The sequence below is a fragment of the Mustela nigripes genome, chromosome 7 (genome assembly GCF_022355385.1).
Source record: "Mustela nigripes isolate SB6536 chromosome 7, MUSNIG.SB6536, whole genome shotgun sequence".
In the NCBI taxonomy this organism is placed as follows: Eukaryota; Metazoa; Chordata; class Mammalia; order Carnivora; family Mustelidae; genus Mustela; species Mustela nigripes.
This window is the reverse complement of record NC_081563.1, coordinates 127,408,296-127,431,494: the sequence shown is the minus strand read 5'-3', so window position 1 is coordinate 127,431,494 and position 23,199 is coordinate 127,408,296. Positions and strand designations below refer to the sequence as shown.

At 45.7% G+C, this 23,199-nt stretch overlaps 1 protein-coding gene across 12 annotated transcripts in view; it reads left to right on the top strand.

The window, feature by feature from the left end:
• Positions 1–23,199, top strand: part of ZMYND8 (zinc finger MYND-type containing 8) — a 124,705-nt gene that overhangs the window by 42,798 nt on the left and 58,708 nt on the right. For 9 of the 12 annotated variants that reach the window (XM_059407164.1, XM_059407162.1, XM_059407173.1 and 6 more), the window contains 7 exons: positions 5,859–6,077; positions 8,958–9,071; positions 11,574–11,666; positions 12,812–12,899; positions 15,481–15,536; positions 17,383–17,460; positions 18,502–18,617. In XM_059407164.1, coding sequence (XP_059263147.1) covers positions 5,859–6,077; positions 8,958–9,071; positions 11,574–11,666; positions 12,812–12,899; positions 15,481–15,536; positions 17,383–17,460; positions 18,502–18,617 — 764 coding nt within the window. The remainder of the gene's footprint in view (positions 1–5,858; positions 6,078–8,957; positions 9,072–11,573; positions 11,667–12,811; positions 12,900–15,480; positions 15,537–17,382; positions 17,461–18,501; positions 18,618–23,199) is intronic. The other 3 variants (XM_059407172.1, XM_059407171.1, XM_059407174.1) reach the window with 1 other exon arrangement.

Below are 23,199 nucleotides of genomic sequence, written 5' to 3'. Positions count from 1 at the left end.
CCTCTCTCTCTCTGCCTGCCTCTCTGCCTACTTGTGATCTCTCTCTGTCAAATAAATAAATAAAATCTTTAAAAAAAATAAAATAAAAAAAAAAATAAATAGCCTTTTGGTCTAGTGGTTTCACTCTGTAGGAAAGGTTTGAAAACTTGGAGGTGCTTTTTCTTGGGATTGGGCTGGGGAGAGACAGCCTAAAGCCTGGAAGGACATTCCTGGGGTTTTGTGGAAGATCAGGTTGCCAGATACCCTGCGGTAGATGTCCGAAGAAGTATCTTTCTGCGAATGACTTTAGGACCTTCACTGCAAAATAGCCACTCTAATTTTTGGTTCTTGGGACATTTGACTAGGAAGATTCCCTTCTGAAAGGTTTTACCCCTCCTTCCCATCATTAAAGGCTTGAGAATCTGTTAACAGATTGGGTGGCCATAGGTATACTTTCGATCAAAGAGGGAAAAGGAATGATGGGGCTTCCCCTCACTGCCTTTGAGTATAGGATGAGCTAGATAAGTGGGTGAGCTAGGTCTTACTTGTCAGGCCCGTGCATTGTCTTAACAACTAAAAAATACTCACAGAAGTTCCTTGTTGGGCTGGGGTAGTGTATTAACAGTGGGGACAGCTGAGGGGGGTCTAGGCTTGCTGGCTTCTTCCTGAGCTCTGGCCACACTGGGGGTGTGTGTTCGCCTCGCTGTCTCCATCACTGGAGCTGAGCGGGGGCTGCCCCTTAAGATGGGCCCGAGTTCTGCTGCTCGCTGTTGTCTCGCCAACGTCCCGGCTAAATGCCAGCGACATTGCTCACACTGCAGGGCTGGGCAGTTTTTCTTAGAGCAGAGACATATTTTGCAGCGTTGGTGCTTTAAGTGGAGAAGAACAAAGGCTGGAACCAGGATTGTTTTCATTTCATGTGTGTTACCTCTGTGGTCCATGTAAGAATTTGAGCTTGTGGTCCTCCCGTGTCTCCCACATGCACCCCGTGCTCACCCCCACCAGAGGACCCGGTCTCTGCTTTACGCAGACCAGGTGTCAGCTGACTACAGCCTGTGAGCCAGATGCCGCCAGAGCCTGGTTTTGAAAATAAAGTTTTATTGGCACATAGCCACATTCTTTCATTTACATATTGTCTGTGGTTGCTCTTTTGCTACCGTGGCTGACTTGAGTCCTTGTAATAGAGACCACATGACCTGCAAAGCCTTCAGCTATTTGCCTCTTTTTTGTTGTTGTTGTTTATAAAGATTTTCTTTACTTAGTTAAGAGTCACACGAAGAGAGAACCTAGGCGGAGAGAGGGAGAAGCAGACTTCCTGCTGGGCAGGGAGCTCCACATAGGGCTCGATCCCAGGATCCTGAGATCATGACCTGAGCCAAAGGCAGAGGCTTTAACCCACTGAGCCATCCAGGCACCCCAGGTTTTTCCTTTTTTAAATGTCCCATATTTGTTATCGGACTATTTTTATGGAGCAGGAAATGCAAGCGGCCCATGAGACAGATCTCTGATGGATGCGGAGGTTACCAGGCGGCTGGTTCTGAGCCACAACAATGTTGCTTCAAGAAAGAGGGAACAGGAGTGCCTGTTCCCTCTTTCTTGAGTCCCACATGGGGGGGGGGGTGTCTCTGCTCAGCAGGGAGCCTGCTTCCCTTCCTCTCTCTCTGCCTGCCTCTCTGCCTACTTGTGATCTCTCTCTGTCAAATAAATAAATAAAATCTTTAAAAAAAAAAAGAGGGAACATCCTGAGGAGGGTTTGGGGCAGCCTGGCCCACACCCCTCAGGACTTCCCACCAGGAGCACCCACTCCCACCAGGTGTGGGGTGAGGGCAAGGACAAGGGGGGGCAGGGCTTAACAGCAGACGTGGCAGGAGGGACCTGGGTTGCCAGTCAGGAAGATTGGCTGGCCTGTTCGATTCTTCCAGTTTCGTTTAGATCGGCTCTTCCTGTGCTATTATTAACTTGCTGAAAGGAAGTCAGGCAATGAACTATGGCTTACTGCATTGTTGCAAAAGCCACGAAAGTATTCTGGAAGACCTCACTCAGGTTAGAAATAGATCCTGCTTGCTTGACATGTGGAGAATTCTCTTTCCGTTTGAGGATCTCCTCCTCTTCCTTCCACACCTCGCCTCCCTCTTCTTTCTTGACCACCTCTTGGTCGTCTTCCTGCTCCCCTCCTTAAAACTCCCCTTCAACCTTTTCTTCTGCCCCAAATGCACCAAGAATTTCCTAGGCAGAGAGGGGACCCTGAATATCGGTGGTTCTCAACCAAGGGCAGTTTTGCTCCCTAGGGACATTTGGCAATATCTGAAGACTTTTTTTTTTTTTTTTTTTGGTTTGTTTGTTTTGTTTTAAAGATCTTATTTATTTTTTTGATACAGAGAGAGATCACAAGTAGGCAGAGAGGCAGGCAGAGAGAGAAGGGGAAGCAGACTCCCTCCCAAGCAGAGATCCCAACGCGGGGCTCCATCCCAGGACCCTGAGATCACGACCCAAGCTGAAGGTGGCGACTTAACCCACTGAGCCACCCAGGCGCCCCTGGAGACATTTTTGATCATCATAGTTGTGTGGATGGAGGGACACTCCGGGCATCTAGCTACAGATGCTGCCACACATTGCTGTAGTGTGCAAGATGACCCCGTCCCTCAAAGAATTTTCTGCCCTGAACAACAGTAGTGTGAAGGTCAGAGCCCCCTCTCTGCCCCCTGCCATGTTCTCCTTTTATGTCCCCTTCTGTGGTATTTCTAGTTGTTTTCCTAATTTTCAGATTCCTCCACCCCCCCTCACAGCGCTTTGTGTGAAAGAAGTTATTTTGACCTACAGAGAATGTTCTCTGAGAGGATCACGTCATCATGAGGGTCTCTCCTCACCTCACATTGTCTTACATAGGGCATCAGGGCGAGGAAAAGTTGGGTTGTTATAACCTAGTGTTGTCATCTGTCAAGTGAGGCCAGTAGGGTCTATCCTGAGTCCCTCTCTGGGGAGTTGTCAGGATAAAATGAAGAGAATGTATGAGAGTATGTTGAACACTTGGGGAGAAAATTGTAATGGTGTTACTCCCTGGAAACCCAAGTATAGAGCCTGTATCTGAACTGAACCAGGGAAATAACTGGGCTCAGGAATTAGGCAGTTGCCCTTAAAAGTCTTAGTTGTGGGGCGCCTGGGTGGCTCAGTCAGTTAAGTGTCTGCCTTCCGCTCAGGTCATGATCCCAGGATCCAGCCCCGCATCAGGCTCCCCGCTCAGTGGAGAGCCTGCTTCTCCCCCACCCCCTGCCTGCCGCTCTGCCTGCTTGTGCTCTCTGTGTCAAATAAATAAAATCTTTAAAAAACGAAAAAAAGGTCTCTGTTGTTTTCCTAGTAGAAATGAGAGTAGGGAGACTTTGAACGATGCATTAACAAGGATCTGCTAAGGAAGCATCTGGGAGGCGTGATCAAAAGGAGTGTAGAAATAGCAAGCATTTCGAGAACCTTAAAACCTCATCATAAAAATCAGGAAGAAGACATGATTGCTTGTAATCTTGACCATTCTTTCCCATTATCCTTGGGGGGGGGGTGCCCCAGGATAAAATAAGGGCCCCATTAAAATAAAAGAGAAAAGAAAAGGAGTGTTTTTTGTTTTTTGTTTTTTTTTTTTTATTTATCAGAGAGAGAGAGGGGGAGAGAGCGAGCACAGGCAGACAGAATGGCAGGCAGAGGCAGAGGGAGAAGCAGGCTCCTTGCTGAGCAAGGAGCCCGATGTGGGACTCGATCCCAGGACGCTGGGATCATGACCTGAGCCGAAGGCAGCTGCTTAACCCACTGAGCCACCCAGGTGTCCCTGGAGTGTAAAAATACTAGAGAAGAACAGACAAAACCGATGTTGCTGAGAGCAGGTCTTTTTAATCAATAAGATGTTAGAGCTGTATATACCGGAGGTCAGGCTTAAAAAGTCTAACCACATTTCCAGGTACCAACAATGACTACTTAGAAAATGGAATAGAGAAAGATCCCATTCGTAGTGTCAACAGAAATTAGGCAGCTGTAACCAACATATGAGATCTTTGAGGAGGAAACGGTAATGTTTTGCTGAAGGACAGGACAGGAAGAAAAGCTTACTGTCAAAAGATAGGTCCTGTGGTTGTGCCGGAGCCATTATCCATGGAATCAAGCTCAGAGAGGGTTGAGTAACTTTCTTAAAGTTGCACAGGCCAAGTCAAGAGCCCAGTGTGAGGCTTGAACTCAAAACCCAGAGATAGAGACCTGAGCTGAGATCAAGAATTATATGCTTAACTGGCCAAGCCACTCACTTGCTCCCAGAGTTTATTTTATTTTTTTTTTAAGTTTTTTTTTTTTTAAAGATTTTATTTATTTGTCAGAGAGAGAGCACAAGCAGGCAGAGTGGCACGCAGAGGCAGAGAGAGAAGCAGCCTCCCTGCTGGACAAGGAGACTGATACGGAACTCGATCCCAGGACCCTGGGATCATGACCCGAGTTGAAGGCAGTGGCTTACCTGACTGAGCTATCCAGGCATCCCTCTTTTCTTAAAAAAAAAAAAAAAAAAATTATTTATTTTATATATTTGAGAGAGACGGAGGGGCAGAAGGAGTAGGAGAGAGAATCTCAAGCAGACTCCACACCGAGTGTGGAGCCCAGTGCTAGGCTCGATCCCATGATGCTGGGATCATGACCTGAGCTGAAATGAAGAGTGGGATCCTTAACCGACGGAGCTACCCAGGTGCCCGCCCTCAGCCTCAGAATTAATACTTTCTTTCCTTTTCCTTTCCTTTCCCTCCCCACTTTCCTTTCCTTTTTTAGATTTTATTTATTTGAGAGAGAGAGTGAGCGAGATAGAGCACAAGCCAGGGTGTGGAGAGGCAGAGGGGGTGAGCAGAGAACCAGAAGCCTGGGATTATGACCTGAGCCAAAGGCAGACGCATAACCAACTGAGCCACCCAGGCAGCCCCAGAATTTTTTAAGAGTACTTCTTAAATCTTCTATTTGTTACTGATTTCCAGTAGGTATTTTCCTGATGATTTTCTTTTGAGTGATCTTAGGCGTTCGGAATGTGGGTTTGCTGGATTCTATAATGTATCATTAGGGAAACATTTTTCTTGATATTCTGGAGCAGGAAGGGGTTTTGCTTCCCATGAATTGGCCACTTCTGTCATCTTTCTGCTATTGGTGATTCTGAATAGGAGATCTAGCACCTCTGCAAATAGGAGGACCTATCTTGTTGAAGATTATGGCTTCAGGAAGCCTCTGGTTGGCTCAGATACTTTATGCGTTGGGCGTAAAGTAAAAAAAAAAAATGCTTTTTTTTGGTGGGGGGAGGGGTGTGACTCAAATCCAATTGACTTATTCTCCAAGAGCCTGTTGAAATAATCCTGGGGTGAATTCCCATAGTTTTGTTGGCTTTGTTTTGGCTTCATTTGTTGGTCTATCGGTAATGGCAGCACTGTGTTCAATGCATATGTTCTATCATCCCATCGACTCCCAACCCAAATACCACGGTGTTAGGTATTATCACCCCCATTTTACAGATGAGAAAGTTGAAGCTGAGAGGTGGAGATTTGCCCAGGGTCATGCAGCTGGTAGAGCTAAAATTTGAACCTGGGTATGCCTGGGTTATAGCCATTGTATTATTCTGCTGGTGCAGCCTCTGAAATCTTAGACACCAGCTTTTCAATCCATAGGCTCTGAAAATAGAGGGAGAGGAAATAAAAATGTGTAGTATGTAATGACCTCTAGACTGTGTATTTAGTAGAGTAACCCAAGCTAGCTTGTTAAGGGATGTGTGGAATGCTGTGATGTTCTTTTGTTGTTATTGATGTATTTGTTCAAATTCCTTTTGAGAATGCACATTTGTTTTGAAACCAAACCTGTCTTTCTTGCCTACATTTCAGTCAGAACTAAGACATGGTCCGTTTTACTATATGAAGCAGCCACTCACCACAGACCCTGTTGATGTTGTACCGCAGGATGGACGGAATGATTTCTACTGCTGGGTTTGTCACCGGGAAGGCCAAGTCCTTTGCTGTGAGCTCTGTCCCCGGGTTTATCACGCTAAGTGTCTGAGACTGACATCGGAACCAGAGGGGGACTGGTTTTGTCCTGAATGTGAGGTTAGTTCCTGACGAATGAATGCATTATCTGCTTCATTTCCTTTCCTTTCTCTTTCTTCCTTTCATTTTAAATTTTTCGAATAATCCAGATTCGGGGGAAAAAGAAGGCATTTCTTGCCCTCCACTTGCTCTATCCTGGCCATCCCCTTTTGGGACCAGCTTTGGCGGGGGCCTGAGCGTCGCTGCTCTCGCAAAGGCCGTTGGACTGAGTGTTGGTTCTCTTTCTTCCTGGGTCTTTGGATCACTCTGGGATCTGCAGCCTTCTCTGATTCTGCTGTAACGAACATTTCAGAAGTCCGCTTAAGAGCTGTTAACCATTCACGTATTCTGAGACGATCGCATGCTGGGTTTCCTCTTCTTGGATGCTGTCTCCTGCTTGCACCGGTGAATCATCGGTGGGAGCTGGGCTGAGAAGACCAGCTTGGGTTGGTTGCTTCGTGTGTTCATCATCTGATGCTTTCATTCATGCTACAACCGTTTCTCGAGTGCCCCGGAGGCACTAGGGACCAGGCCTTGAACAGAAAGGGATATGCGTGACCTGCTATTCAGGAGAAGAGGACCAAAACCAAATAAAATGAATTGGAGAGGAGGAATTGGGAGTAAAGCCGGGGGAAGGTGTTTCCGTGTCAGGTGAAGTGGACCAGGATCGCCTCAGGAAGACTTGAGAAGCACGCTCTGCCACCTTCCAGCCAGGAGGCAGCAGGCACAGCCTGAGTAGAACCACGCTGGCTTGATGAAGAACGTGTGTCTTTTGTAGGAAAGCCTGACCATTTTCCTTTATTAAAACAATTATTCCCGTTTCCACAATTCTGAGACATCTTCCATTCTTGGTGACTTCCAGTGACGACGCTTTTGCACGATGCTGCAAATGATGTCATCTGCGCAGTCATTTAATGGGGAATGGCACTTGGATTCGAAGGTCTGTTAGAACTGGGTCTCACACAAGGAAGCTTTTTGTGTACAAAATGGAACGTTCTCCTTGATGTCTTTCGTGAGGAAAGGAAGCAGGCTATAGGATGGTGTCTTTGGTGCTGCTTTTGTGTTGGGAAAGGAGAAAAATAAGAACTTCATGAAAAGAGATGAGACATCACATCGATATGATGACATTTTAGTGGTGTTCTGCCCCTAAAATTGAGGAAGATGGCCGCCAGTGCTCTGGGATACTCGAAGGAGAGATGGATAGGCGCCCCTTTGCTCAGCGATGCCCTCTGGTTGCAGAGTTTCGCCTGATTCCACTACTGTTGGTGTGGTCCATGGAACCTTCCTCAGTTTCCTTTGGTCTTGACCCAACTCTCCCACTTGTTGAGTAATTTTGCAGAAACGACAGTGGCTTTTGCCGCTGCAAGTACAGCTCTTGAGGGTTGTGGTGGGAACAGTAGGGATTTATTCTCCTGTGTAGAAAGAACCCAGAGGCAGGGCCAAGCCAGAGTTTGTGCACAGCCCGACCCTTTCTGTTTCATTGTGGAGGCAATGTGTGTCCCCTCCCACACCCCTTGGCCATAAGGTGGCTGCTGGGGTTCTTATCACTTGTGCCTAGACAAAAATCCCTCTATGAGGAGGAGTGTTTCTCTTTACAACCCTTTATTATCAAGCAGAAGGACCTTGCCCTACAGCCTTCTGCTGATTCTGTCCTTGGCCTCATTGTTCAGCACCGGACCTGTCTTCATGCAAAAAAATCTTGAAAATGCCTCTCTGGCAATTTCAGTTTATTTCATGGGAACCGGGCACTGCTGGCCGGGAGGGAAAGGATCAGGGATGGAGCAGAGGTGAAAGTGGTTGCCGTGGATAGCTACCTAGAAGCGAACAGCAGTTCAGACAAACAGGTGTTCCGTGTCTAAGGTTTAAGGCCTCAAATGTCTTCCAAGTGTGCATTGGCAGTGCAGGCACCTGGCTAGCTGTCTCAGGCTCGGGAAGCTAAGCAGTTAAGGACATGTGTCGTGTACTGTTTGCAGCCTCTGAGCCACTCCTGTGTTGCCCTTTTCCTCGACAACCAACCAGACACATCTGAAAGTTCTTTTTGGAGGATCCAGAGCTATGAAGGATGAAAACTAAATCAAGATTAATTGGAGAAAACTTCTCTCAGCTCTCCCTACACAGATGGTTAAGGAGTGTTTCCTGACATCATCAGGCTTTGCTATTTTGGTGTTGCTACATAAGGAGTCTGAAGTTCTGGGATATGGTAGCAGATTGACATAGCAGAGTCTGGTTTCAGACATTTCTCTGGGCCTCTTCTTTGATGGGAATTTCCCTTTCAGAATGACATTTCCCATGGAGACAGACAGCGAGACGATGCATCTCGTGTCATTTGCCAGAATGTCCTGAGTGGGTTCACATCCGTGGTGACAGAATGAAGTCACATTTATATTTAGTTCTCTACCATCCCTTGGATTCTTTCTGCGGGGAAGACTGTCCTTTTCCATCAGTGATGTCACTGAGTTAATGCCCTGTCAGTTTCCTGAAAGGTAGCCCAGAACGCTGAGAGGATCAAGTTAAGCGAATGATTCATTGTGTGCAGAGATCACCCTAAAACCATTAGTGGTCTTTCCTTTCACATCCCATTCTTGGAACCCACAGCTGTAATCCTGACGATTTTTCAGGTTCCTGCTCACCGCCTCCTTTCTCAGGTTATGTCATCTTTGTGAGCAAAAAACATTTCCAGATAAGGTCATCGTTTGTGGATTACTGGGTCTCTTCATTTTTATCCACTGACCCAATGTATGGGCAAGCTGGATTGGAGTCTTTCTCCAGCGAAACAACTAGTCTCGTTTGAATGGGAGAGACTTTTTATTATGAGCTGGTTTGAAAAGTAGGAGGAAAGGGAACTTTGTACAGGGATAGTAACTTTCTTCTAACTGAAATTTGTGTGATTTTGACTTGTAGAAGATTACAGTAGCAGAATGCATCGAGACTCAGAGTAAAGCCATGACCATGCTCACCATCGAACAGTTATCCTACCTGCTCAAGTTTGCCATTCAGAAAATGAAACAGCCAGGGGTAAGAAGAAAGTTCCTCTTGGTATAAGTGTAAATGGAAAATAGTGACTTTTGTTCTTCTCTGTTAACGTTCTTGTTCTGAGTAGTCTTTGCTTTCCAGACACCTGTGCATACTCTTTGGGTCTTTTTATGTGCCTGGCTCAAATACCTAAAAATTAAATAGAAAGTACAATGACATTCAGTTAATTCTCTGTAGCGAGCACTGCATGTTCCCGACGAGTTTACCTGGGGAATGACATGCAGTAGAAAGTTGGCGGGGATTTAAAATTCTGATTGGTTGTGAAATGAAACCTCCTACCCAGACCCCGTTGGGTAAGGAGCTCCTGTGCTGCTTCCCTTGGGAAGTAGTACATTCCATTTCAGTGAGACAGCAGAGTACAGCCCGATTTGTTGGTAATCAAAGTGTGATGGAACCTCCAAGTGCAGTTCAACCAGTGAGACTCCCATAAAGGGTGAGATTCGGTTCATTCCTTCAATTTTGAAGTAGGATTTGATGGACAGCCTTTGCTGTCTTAAAGGAAATCCAGATGAGAAAGTAAGGCTTCCATATTTAGCTTGCACGCCCTGGTTCCTAGTGGTTACCCGCCCCAGAGTCCTGGGCACATCACAGTCATGGTGGTTTTAGTTTTTTTGGTGACCTTTTCTAGGAGGATGACCGTAAAATGCCTCATTCTTAAAAAGAATATGGTGTGGCCATATAATCAACATGTTACGACATTCTTTGTGCAGACCAGTCTAGAGAAACTTTAAGGGTAGGGTTTTCCCTTTCCCCATTTGCACAGAGGGAGAATATGAGCTAGTGGTGACCCTTTGTTAAACTCTCCAGAGTCTGCTTTCTATGTCAAGGGAATATGCAGCCCTGTAGAACCTCCAGGGTATCGAGTAGACACTGGCTTAATTTCTTAAAAATTACAAAACCTAAAAACAAAAACCACAAGCTTTTGTTTAGAGATTATATTCTGAAATTTGATACCATGAAAATAATTCAGAGCATGCCAATTGGGTGTTGCTAAATCGGGAATCTATTTGTCTCTGTAACAAAATCTCCGTCAATGGAAGCAGAAGCATGGATAGCCTCAGTTTGGAAAGAAAAACAACTATTTTTTTTAAACTGCAGTCTTTTCTTTTTCATATTGAGTGACAAGGAGTTACTTCCTGCTTTTCCATAGGCTAAATTATTTCTGCTGAAACTGTTGCACAAAAAGAACAGATTCATGTAGGGTTGTCAACACTGCAGACTTCAAAACCAAAGAGAAAAATCGAAGAAGGCCTTAATTTCTCACATAAATTGTTTGATATAAAATTAATCGGGGCAGAAAGTTGCCGATGATATTGAAGCATCTTTGTAACTTGCAGTGGCCACACACTGTCCTTCTGCGTAGAAGAGGGCTCCACTGACAACAAGTGGTAGCCCTTTCAGATGCCTTGCTTGGCTGTCATTTGGTTTTTTATTTCTTTCTTTCTTTCTTTTTTTTTTTTTTTTAAGATTTTATTCATTTATTTGACAGAAATCACAAGTAGGGAGAGAGGCAGGCAGAGAGAGGGGAAGGCAAGCAGTCTCCCCGTCGAGCAGAGAGCCGATGTGGGGCTCTATCCCAGGACTCTGAGATCATGACCTGAGCCGAAGGCAGAGGCTTTAACCCACTGAGCTACCCAGGTGCCCTCATTTGGTGTTTAATTAAATATTTTAGATAATAATTGATTTATTGATTGATTTTGAGATTTATTCTTTTTTTTTATTTTTTATTTTTATTTTATTTTATTTTATTTTATTTTTTTGAGATTTATTCTTAAGTAATCTCTACACCCAATGTGAGATCGAGAGTCGCATGCTTTACCTAATGAGCCAGCCAGATGCCCCAACTACAAATCTTGCAGATTTTTAAATATTGATGAGTAAAAACCATCCATCAACAAACTGGGCCTTGCACTTTGAGCTGATTCATGCAAGCATGGTGCAAAGTGAAAAATTTTGACATGGTCTCTGTGTTGAATATTTGCTTCTCGAAGGAAGAGCAAAAATCTCACTTGTCTGAATTTTCCCCCTAAGTGTAAAATATCTGTTGGCACTAAGGGGGAACTTCATTAAGTGTGTTATCTCTGGGTATGGCCACGTTTTACTGTCCATTTGTTTTGGTTATGGGTGTTTGCAGGATAATAATAAGCCTTATTCAGAGTTCAGGTCAAAGTAGCTGATGGTCTGTTGTTCTTGTGGATCTTGATAGAGCAGAACTGGAACTGTTACTGGGATGTATTTTGAAAATGATACAAATAACAAAGTAGGATCCCCCCCCACCATGATTATTGTTAACCAGGCAGAACTAGAAGGTGAACCAGCTTAGTACTCCCCAAGGTCCTTCTTTGTGGAAACCACTAGAATTCTATTGTCTGAAAAGTTGTCTCCATTTTGGAAGTACTTTGTTACTGTTAATGCTTTGTTTTCTACAGTAATGATGGGTTTGTGTCTCTGTGTGTGTGTGTGTGTCCATATTTTCTTTTATAGACAGATGCATTCCAGAAGCCTGTTCCCTTGGAACAGCATCCTGACTATGCGGAATACATCTTCCATCCTATGGACCTTTGTACATTGGAAAAGGTTGGCCTCCATCAGAGAACCTCACCATTGTAGCCACAGTTACCGAGATGACTAAAGACCCTCCCTCACTTCTTGGGCCCCATCTCAAGTTAGATGGTTTCTCTGCCTTTCCTCCGTACCCTTTTGATTTGGATGGAAGAACTCTTGATCCCTTAACTTCTGTAACATTCTTCCAAGGATTGTAATGGAGTGTTGAATTCCACTGATTAGCTCCAAATATTACTTCTGCTGCTGATTGTCTGAAAAAATTGACCTGAAAAAGTCACACTTCTACGAATCAGTGATTTGATTGATTTGAGCTTTACCTCCTCTTTTCTTTCTCTCAGAGGTGCTAATGAGGGCAGCAGGAAGGAGAAAAGAGAAAATTAGGTGTTTGGGAAAACTTCAGATTGCTGATAAAGATGGGGCTTCCTAGAACTTACTCTACTGTCACGGATATGTCTTTAATGCCTGAAGGTGCTTTTAAAAGTTCAGGCTACAATTCCATCCTGAAAATTACACTTGGAACATGTTAGATTGTGCATATCACCCTGGTGCTAATTTTCAAATTTTTTGGCATGAGACACCCGGGTAGTGAAAAGCACGGATGAGGAGAACACCTTATATTGTCTTTTCTGCTGGCCCCCAAATGCTGAATGAAACCTGCTTTGAAAAATTGCACACACCCTCATGGTTTTCAAGAAACGAAGGCATTCAAAAAAGAAGGGGTTGGAATCCTAGCTTCACAGATTAATAGCATTGGAACTTTGCACAAGTTCCTTGGCATACCCACACCTCAATATCCTTGTCTGTAACGTGGTGATGATAGTAAGTGTGTCATTGCGTTCTTAGTCACAAGGCTTCTGTGAGGCTGTTACAATGAATAAAAACCATGTCAGTTATTAAAATATCCTGGTTTCTTGAAAGGGGTTGCTTGATAAATGACAGCTGCTGTAAGAGGAAACAATTCAGGTTAGCGATGAATTCAGTGACTTCATTTTTATGGAGTTCTAGATCTCAAATATAATAGCATCTTGGGAAATGGGTAAAAGCATTAATTAATTTGGCAAATGACTGCTATGAAAATGATGTGGGGACGCAGGTGTTAAGTGGCTGTGGCTTGTACAGACTGAAGGGTTGTTCTGCTCCTTGGCTTCTCTCCCCAGAACGCTAAAAAGAAAATGTATGGATGCACAGAGGCTTTCCTGGCTGATGCGAAATGGATTTTGCACAACTGCATCATTTACAATGGAGGTGGGTGGCTTAGGTCGCTGCTAAGAAAGACAGTGTTCATGCCGTGTTCGGTCTCCCGCCCTTCCTAAAAAAATCGTGTTCTTTTTTTCACATGCCAGGACCAAAAGCTGAGAATATGTGCGTATAGATCACTAATATGTGCGAATAGGGTATGGTGACTCTGTGCATTTTAAGGGATGAGCTGGTTTCCATAGTGGCTTGTGGCCATAGGATATTGCTGACTTTTTTAGAATCTTTGTTTTAATGGAGGAATAATTACCTAGAATAAAATGCATAGATTTTGAGAGAACATTCTCTGAATTTGATAGATGTGTAACCACCTCAAATATAACTACAGCCTCAGATAAAATCTAGAATATTTCCATCACTCTATTCTAGTCCCACTTGTTCTTTACCAGTAAACTCACCCTCCTTGGTGTTTTATGTTCCTATAAGTAGTTTTACATCCTCTAAAATTTCATATAAATGGAGTCGTAGTGCATTCTTTGGGCTAATTGCATGCCATGTAATTTTTTTTTTGGGATTCATGCATGTTGTTGTGTGTATCCGTTTTTTTTTTTTTTTTTTTTTTTAAATTACCGTGAGTAGTTTTTCACTGTATCCACATACAGTTTATTTAGCTATTCCGTTTGTGGATTTTGAAGGAGCATTGGGGTTCTTTTCCACCTTTGGGCTGTTGGGAATAAAGCCATTGTGAACATTCTTGTGCAAGTCTTTGTGTAGACATACATTTTCATTTCTCATGGGTAAATCCTTAGGAGTGGCAGTGCTGGCTCATTGAATAGGTTTCTATTTAAATTTACAAGATATTTTATCAAACTTGGCGCAGAGTGGTTGTACCATTTTATACTCTTCTGGCCATGCATAGGAGAGTCTTAGTTCCTCTACATCCTTGCCAGCACTTGGTGTTGTCTGTTTATTTTTGCCATCCTTGGAAGCGTGAACTCTTAGGTCAGGTGGTGTTCATTTGCTGTTCCCTTAGGATTCATGGTATTGTGTATCTTTTGATGTGCTTATTAATCATTTGTTTATCTCTTTTGGTAAAATAAGTATTCAAATCTTTTGTGTTTTTATTATTGCATTTTAGAAGTTCTTTGTACTCTTGATAAAGTTGCGTCAGTTGCGTTTTTGTGGGTTGAGCCTTCTGGACAGAATGGATGAGGATTCCCATTAAAATCTTTTCTCAAGGCACTTTTTATATTGCCCTACCTTCTCCCATAGTCCTCTCTGTGTATCTTCTGGTCAGGTAGCTCAATCAGTGTCCTTCTCCATTCTGTTCCTCTTATTCCCTGTTAGAACGCTCTCCCTTGATGACTTTTTCTTACCCTTCAATGTCAGCCTGTCAGTATTCTAAGGAGCCATCCCTTATGGACTGAGACCATACTTGGTGCTCTTGTTAGGAGATCTCACAGTACTTGTACTTGCCTATGCTAGTATTTATCACACTTCCTGGATGGTAGTAATTTAATTTGTTTGAGTTCCTTACCAGGATGTTAAGTTTTTTGTTTTTTTGGTTGTAAGATCTTAAAGAGCACAGTTGTGTGTTCTTCCTGTATGGTCCTAGTGTTGATTGTTTTCTGATGTAGGGGAAAAGGTTGTGTGGGTGGCTGTCTGCTCAAAGCACAGGGTCTGCATTATTAGTTCCGTAGTTGGGCCCACGGTGTGGGGAGGGGAAAAAGAGGCACATGGTTTAGAATTCATGTAAGCAGTATTAAATATATAGAAAGGCTGGTAAGGTCACATAAACAAGTGAATGAGATTAGGTGGCAGAAAAATAGCAGCATGAGCCAGGAAGGCCATTGACTGAGGGGAGAACTAGAGACTGAAGAACTAGGGGCATGGACTGCTACCTGGTCTGAAGGGGTCACCCGTGGACACCCCAGTGGTTTTTGGATACAGAATTCTAGATCTTCTGAGTTTTCAAATCAAGCCAGAAATATAGGGATGGGTGTGTGTATGTTTGTGTGTAACATTTTTTTGCTAAGAAATTAACAATGTGTGGAAAGCATGGCATTTTGGCTGTCTTATCTTCCTTGTCTTGGCTATCCTGAGTTAGCTCTGGGGCCAGATTTTCAACTCATTAGCTAAGTAGTCTTGGGTAAGCAGCGACTCTTGAGCTTTGGCTTAATCATTAATGAAATAGGAACATTCTTACCTGCTTCTTAGCATGGGTTCTTGAGGAGTTAATAAGAACGTGTATTTCGAAGCATGCGGCACAGCAGAGCTGCTTAATTATTTTCCTTCTCCTGTTACCCTTCATGGGTTGGAGTCTGGAACAATGGGCGAATGAGGCTCCTTTCCACTAATTGGGGCCTTTCAAATGGGAAAGCATTTTCGAAATATTAACCTGTGAGCCCAGTTTCAGAGATGACTCGGAGGCACCTAAGATAGGTCAGTGTTTGGGAGAAGTCACATATTGAACCAATATCAGGAGCCAGAATCTTCTGGATTTTAGCCTTCGAAGCCTAATCCTGGGGGAAAGCAAGTTGAAAGGTTGTTTGTTAGTGGAAGTGTAATCCCATGGTTGGGTGTTACTAATCTTGTTTCTATTTGAATTAATCATATTTTCTTATCCCCTTAGGAAATCACAAATTGACGCAGATAGCAAAAGTAGTCATCAAAATCTGTGAGCATGAGGTATGTGTTTCTCACTGTCCAATTTTTTAAAGCAGATTTTATTTATTTATTTATTTATTTATTTATTTATTTATTTATTTGACAGAGATCACAAGAGGCCAAGAGGCAGGCAGAGAGAGAGAGAGAGAGAGAGAGAGAGAGAGAGAGAAAGAGAAGCAGGCTCCCTGCTGAGCAGAGAGCCCAGTGCGGGGCTCCATCCCAGGGTCCTGGGACCGTGACCTGAGCCGAAGACAGAGACTTTAACCCACTGAGCCACCCAGGCGCCCCAAGCCTAGGCTTTTAATCAGTGGGTTGCCCTGAGGTCAAATTTACTGAACCCAGATGCTCTTTATCTGGCATTTCTGAATCTGCCTATTGGCAATACATTGCCACTATGTTGGCTCCAAAGCCAGGGCTGTCCTCGACCTGATTCACCCAGTACCTTTGGAATAGCGCACAAGTAGAGTGAGTCGGGGAGGAACTAGGTGCCATCATTCATTCATTCATGTATTCTTTTGTTCTTTTATGCACTCATTTACTCACTGACCTTTAAGTTAGTCAATTATAGTTACAACGTTACAGTTATAATTTACTGAGCACCTGCTGTATGTCTGGCACTTCTGCGGAGTAGCGATAAAGAGGAAAACAAGTCTGATGATGGGACAGTGCTAGCAACACGCAGAACAGTGGTGAACCACCTCTGCTCGGGCCTTGCCACTTTGCTGCAGTGAGACCTGGGGCAGGTGTCCTGACTTTCTGGGGCTTCCTTTTCTCTAACCGTCACGTTGGGGGTAACAGCAGTCTTGCCTTCAAAGGGCGGGGGGTGAGAAGTTTGTGCATTGGCACCTGTGGAACCCTTTGGTGATCCCGACAGATCTCTGGTCAGTGTTCACTGATGTGCTGATGTCTGTGTCACTTGAAGTGCTTCACATTTACGTCCTGTAATTGTTAGAATCTGTTTGGTAGCCGATTCCTCGCTTCCCCATTCTGTCCATGAGGAAATGGGAAGGCGATGGAGGCTCCGACAAGATGAACAACTGTTCTTAAAATGATAGAGCTGGGAAATGGTAGAGTTTGAATTGCGATCCCAGAAAGGGGCTCCTGGGGCTCTTGGTTCTAAGTCAGACTTAGATATTTTAGGGGATTGTACCTTTTTTTTTTCTTTTTAAAGTTTTTATTATTTATTTGAAAGGGAGACAGACAGCGAGAGAGGTAACATAGGTAGCGGGGGTGGGAGAGGGGAGAAGCAGGCTTCCTGCCCAGCAGGGAGCCTGATGTAGGGCTGGATCCCAGGCCCCTAGGATCATGACCTGAGCCGAAGGCAGATGCTCAATGACTGACCTTGCCCCCAGGCGCCCCTACGGGAATGTACTTTTTCAAGAGGGAGAAGGACGGTCCCCAAACTACAGAATTTTCATATTGTCATAAGTGGGGATAAAAAGGGCAGTATGGTATTCACCACCTGCCCTGGATGGTGCGGTTGGAGATGTGTGGGAATCAAGCACAGTCAGCAGAGGCCAGAGCCGTGGCTGGAGGTGGTTGGGGAGCTCAGGAGGGCCAAGGCTTGTTCACACTTGGCGAAGCTCATCAGAAGTTCAGATGTCCTTGTTAGTTTCTCAGCCTTGTACTACTGACATTTAGGCTGGGGACTGCAGTGGGCACAAAAGTAGAAGCTGATTCGGACATGGTCCAGAGAGAGAGGAGGTGGTGTTGGCAGCGTGGGCTAGGTGAAGCATGGGGGTTGGTGGGACGTGGTTGCACTCCTGTCGAAGGTGTTCCCCACTGCTGACACCAGCATGTATTCCTTGACCTCCTCCAGACGTGAGGCCCCTGGGATGACACATGCTAACGTATTTTTCCTTTACAGATGAATGAAATTGAAGTATGTCCGGAGTGTTACCTAGCTGCTTGCCAAAAACGAGACAACTGGTTTTGTGAGCCTTGTGTAAGTTGCACTTCTTTTCCTTCATTTTCTGAGCCCCAGGCCTTACATGGCTACCCAAGGCCACTTTGTCTAGGCAGTTTATTTGGTGAAACTTGGGGTGAAGTTTTTTTTAAATGATTTTTTTTTTTTTTTTTTTTAGTGATAAAATTATAGCAGAGTGAAAATAATCTAGGTAGAATAAACCTTTGGGCTGAAAATTCATGTGCCGAAGGGAGTGTTAGGATTCCCTGGGTTTATTAACCCCGGGCCAACTGTAGGCTAGAGAGCAAGGAGAAGCTCATCAGGGAGGGGCACCCCCATGGTAATGCACGTAGGGAGGAGAGTTTGGTGAGTGTGTTCTTTCTGGTCTGTGTTGGGAGGTTTGGAAATCCCTCTCTGCATTGACTCCATGCAACTTGGTGGTTTGGGTTGGGAGCGGGGAGAGAAACATCACCCAGTTTTCCTCATGGATCTGTATTTTCCAGACTGGTGTTCTGCAGAGAGAAGTATGTTCTTGGGGTGGGCTGGTGGGAGGTTGGGAGGAGGTAGGGGTGGAGGTTACTGGGGGGCAAGATTAGGCAAGTAAAGTGGAAAAGTAGAACATGGTTTATGGCTCTTCCTGCCTTTGGAAATAAACAGCTGTATAGTTAATGCTCTGGGCAGCCTCGATGAAGGACAAGGGTAGCTAATGCTGCCCCTTGTTACCTGCCACATATAATGCACATTTAATCCCCTAACCTAACAGAAGGTGCTGGCATTGCTGTCCCCTGTTGCAGGAGAAGGTGGTCACTCTTGCTCACGGCCACCGGGGTAATAGCATTAGAGTCAGGGTCCAAGCCTCGTCTCCTCTGTGCTTTGTCCTTCTGTTTGTCATTTGCCCCCAGAACCAGCTTTGCCTGGGGCTTCCTGGCCTCACGCCTTCTAGGGAACCCCAGCCTGGGAGACCCTGCCTGGCACTTTTGTCGTTCAGTTGGTGGCCTTGCTGTATCCTCTTGCACCAAGCTTTATATGTGTGTCCTGCAGTCAAATACATATAAACTCTGGATTTTTTTCTTTTTCTAGAGCAATCCACATCCTTTGGTCTGGGCAAAACTGAAGGGGTTTCCATTCTGGCCTGCAAAAGCTCTGAGGGATAAAGATGGGCAGGTTGATGCTCGATTCTTTGGACAACATGACAGGTGGGAGTTCAAACCGTCCGCAAAAGTGTTAACTTGAACTGAACCTTTGATACTGTCATGGATGCGAGGGGTCCAGGTCTTACTGTGTTGTTTATTGTCATGATGCCAGCCAGTGATCTTGTGATTAAAAGTACAGTCCTGTGCTGTGTTAAGCCTGATACTGTGTGGGCTTCCGTGTTTTCAGGTATGTTTAAGAGAATCTTGCTTTCGTAGTTGTGTTGATGAAAACAGCACCATGGCTATTTTAAGTGCTGGGCTGTTCTTTTTTGGATTTTCCAGAGTCAATTAAACCGCCATGCAATTGCTTTTTAAAATAATGCTTTCGGAGATCAGAAGTATTTCCCCAGATTGCCAGTAAATGAATCTCTTTATCATTGCTGGGTGGTTCCCTCCTGTTGCCTTTTCTCTGAAGCCAAGATAGGAAATTACAAGAGGTGGCTGTTTTCGCAGGTGGGAGCCCTCCCCACCGGCCTGTCTATCCTCCCCTTTCCCTTGCTCACAGGGAAGTGAATTGTCCCTAGCTCCTAGCAGATCCCGCTCCTGCGTGCTTGAGAACAACAGGTAGACCCAGATGAGCCATGGTTAATATCTCTGTTCTTTTTTGTCAAGCTGTGTTGTGATTAAACGAGGCAAAAACCTTTTGAAGCCCCACCAAACAGTTTGAAAAAGTGTTTTGAGTGTGTTGGGGAGAATACTTAAAATACATACTCTAAAAATGATATATGCCCACAGAATATACAGAAAATACAGTGTATAATTTCAAACACTGGAATCTGAGCTGTTACTCTCTTTAGTTCTGCCTGTTGTCTTGCAAATACAAAACGAAAGAGTGAGTTTTGCTAGAAACCCATTGTCTGGAGGCAGTGGGAATTTGCCGAGATGGTCCTGGGTTCAGTAAGAAGTATTTTGCTTTGTCTGATTTTTGACCACATTACTGGATGTCTTTTGGTGTCTGCTGTGGGCCAGGCCATGGGCTGATTGCTGGGGATGTGGGAGTGAGCAGGCAGGCACTGTCCCCGACTGTCAGAAGGCTGGCATCCTACTAGGGAAGATAGATAATACACAAGTAAACACACAGGCAAGATGAGCTCAGATTAGGAGATAATGGCCGGGGCTTAGTGAAGGTCTGGGTGGAGGGACAGGCAGAGCCAACCTGCTGTGCTTGGGAAAATCAGGAGCATGGGGCAGGGGGAGGGAGGAGAGGCTGGTCAGAGATGGATGGGGGAGGGCGCAGGGCCTGATCACACAAGCTGTGGTTAGAGTCTGCCTTTTCTTTGAAGAGCAAGAGAAATCCGTAGCAGGTCGCGTGTCTTCCTGTGCTTCATTATAGCGTGGCAAGTGTTAACCATCTTGATGATTCGGGATTATTCTCGTTCGCTAATATGACCCAGTGTGCATATATTTAGGATATAGGTGGGTGGGGGAAATCAGCACTTGCCCCCATGCACCAAATATTCTTAGACTCTTGGCGTCTTTGATTCTGCTGTCAGCTTAGCCCATTCTGCATAGACCTCTTCGTCCTGCCTGTCAGACAGCTATTGAAGGTGGCGTAGGGGACAGAAACTCTGCTAGTCCTCTCGTCCAGAGGCCATTTCCCTTGAACTTGCTGGTGTAGGTTGGTTCTGGGTAGGAGCCGTCATGGAAGCTGACCCCTCCCTGCCCCTGTTATGTTTGTGAAAAAAGACAGCAACCCAAGTCTGATGTCCCTGAGGTTTGCCTAACCCTCTTGGCGTCTTATGCTCTCTTGGAATGTGCAGAGCTCCGAACTCTGTTGGCTCCTTTTGGGGAAAGGGAGCCCCTTGAAGAGGTTAAGGACACTTCACGGCAGTGGGGAATAGGTGTTGGAGTAACAGAACCTTGGAGTTCTAGGAGTGTGGCTCCCGAAGCCCCTCCTCCCAGCAGATGTGCTTAAAGCAGAGCTGGTCAGACCCAGCAGCGCAGCGTGGAGGCTAAGGAAATGGGAGATGCTGTCCCTCTGTCAGGAGCACGTCTGGGTTGTGGAGCAGACCGTAAGCCTGGACACGTGTACGCCACATTGGCGAGGCAGGCGGAACGAGAGACGGCGCAGCCTGCCGTGCGTTCATCGTCTAGTTACTAAATACTAGAGCGAGCCCGGGGAGGTGCTCACGCAGATCAAGGCATGTTCTGGAGAATCTCATCGTGTGCTTTTTGTCCTTCAAAAATTTTTGCTCTTTGGGGGTTTGATTTTGTAGACACACACACACACACACACACACACACGATCCCATATAGAAATCCAGGAAATGTTTTATCAAACGCCTGCCGAGCCGCAGAAGAGGGAGCTGGCAGGAAGCGAGTGCCTTCTCTGCAGCAGGGCATTGTTCTAAGTGCTTTTTTGCAGAAGCTGCTTTATTCTCATTTTACTGAGAAGAAAACCGGAGGCCCCGAGTAGGGAGTAGCTCAGCTGTGCGACTCTGGGGCCTCTCATGACATTGCCCCCAGAGACTTTATTTTTGTTAAGCAAATCTAAGTTCCCTTTAACTCTGTCCTGGGCCTGCTCTAAGGAAAGGGAATGCTTTCCTGAAATCACTTGGCGGAGACCCCTGTGGAAGGCAGTGGAGACCCCGGCCCCAGGCGGAGGTGTGGGGGGAGCACAGTTGCAGTGGCCGGCTGCCTGGTGGGCTGCCTGGTGGGCTCCTGGGGCTCTGGGGATTGGCTGAGGTACATTTCATTTGCTCCCCGCGACCCCCACTCCACGTAGGGGATCATCCTCCCTCCTACCGACGCCGGAGCGGAGGGGGCAGCTGGGGGATCCGGGCTGCTGCTCAGAGCCGTCCTGTCTAGTCCACACTCCTGCTCACCCAGTTGGAACAGCCACACGGTCTCCCCCAGAGGGCATCGGGCTCCCGCTTTGTCTGCCTCGCTCTTTCTGGCTGCAGATGTGCGTCCTCAGGTCTCTGCGGAATGCCGGCAGCGAGCTGGGGTGGAGGAGAAGCTGGTAATTTCCAGCACGCTGAGAGAGCAGTTAGATATTTTTGGGGTGTTGGGTTTTAGTTTGTGTCACGATCTAGTTATCATCGGGAGTGGCAAACCTCCCCAGCCTGTGCTCTGAATTCCGCTGCAACCACATACTTGATTTTTCCTGGGCTGCTTTCTCTTCAAAATAGGAATGAGATGGCAGCTGTTAAGACTTGGGTAGAATATAATAGAAGCGGTCCGTATTTTTTGCTTCTCTTTAAAATGCTGGGAGGTGGGGCGCCTGGGTGGCTCAGTGGGTTAAACCCTCTGCCTTTTGCTTAGGTCATGATCTCAGGGTCCTGAGATCGAGCCCTGAATTGGGCTTTCTGCTCAGTGGGGAGCCTGCTTCCTTCTCTCTCTCTGCCTGCCTCTTTGCCTACTCGTCTGTCAAATAAATAAATAAAATCTTAACAAAAAAGCTGGGAGGCTCCGCAGCGAGGGGTCGAGATCCCTGCGCAGCCCCCTGTGAGGTGCTCGCATAGACCCTGTGTTACACTGGTCCGTCCCGCCACCATCCATTTTGCTCCCCATTACTTTGTGTCTGGCTTGAGTTTATGGTCTGCGAAATCCAAAAGGCCTCCACAGAACAAGCTCATTTGCACCAGATTTCCAGCTACATATGGGTTTGGGTTCAAGGCTGGGGAATCAAACGTCACACGGTCTGTCCTGTTCATGTTCGGGCTCCACGTCCACCCAGAGCAGTGGTAGGTTACGCTGCCGTCTCCTGCCTATGGCGGCTCGGCCACTAATTCCAGAAAAGCAGCTCATCTCGTGAAGGTGCTGCAGAGTGTCCTGGGTGGTGGGCGGGGGCTGAAGGCAGGAAGACAAAACCAGCTGGGAATGGGAGGTGGAGGGTTTTTTTTTGTTTGTTATTTTCCACATGGGATACCTGCCATTTGAAGCCAGCGACGTCCTCTCAGGTTTACGGTTTTCTAGCATTTCCTTCTGGTGCCACATAGAACCCCAGAATCCTCTTACCAGAGATAGGAAAGCTCTTCATGTTTGAGCGTAGAGCAGTGCACTTCGGGACTAATTCCATGTTAGGAGGTGCAGTCCTGGATGCAAGGCCTGTTTCCTTTCTTTTTTTTTTTTAAGAGATATACTTATTTATGAGAGAGAGAGGGAGAGAGATCATGCGGTGTAGGGAGTGGGAGAGAGGATCCAAGCAGATTCTGTGCTGAGTGTAGAGTCTAACATGGGGCTCATTCTCACGACTCTGAGATCATGACCTGAGCCAAAACCAAGAGTGAGGTGCTCAGTGGACTGTGCCACTTAGGTGCCCCAAAACATTTCTTCTAATTCTTCCTCTTCCTCTTCCTTTTTTTTTTTTTTTTAAAGAGAGTGTACTCATGGCAGGGTAGGGAATGGCAGAGGGAGAGGAAGAGAATCTTAACGCAGTCTCCACACCCAGTACAGGGCCTAATGCAGGGCGTGAGATCATGACCTGAGCCAAAATCAAGAGGCAGGCCTGTAACCAACTGAGCCCCCCAGGTGCCCACAGTGACTTTTTCTTACTTTCTACTCCCCCAAAGCCAAAGGGATTTATTAATTTTTTAATGGATGAAAATAACTACAGCTGGGAATCTTTCAATGTTTTCACCAA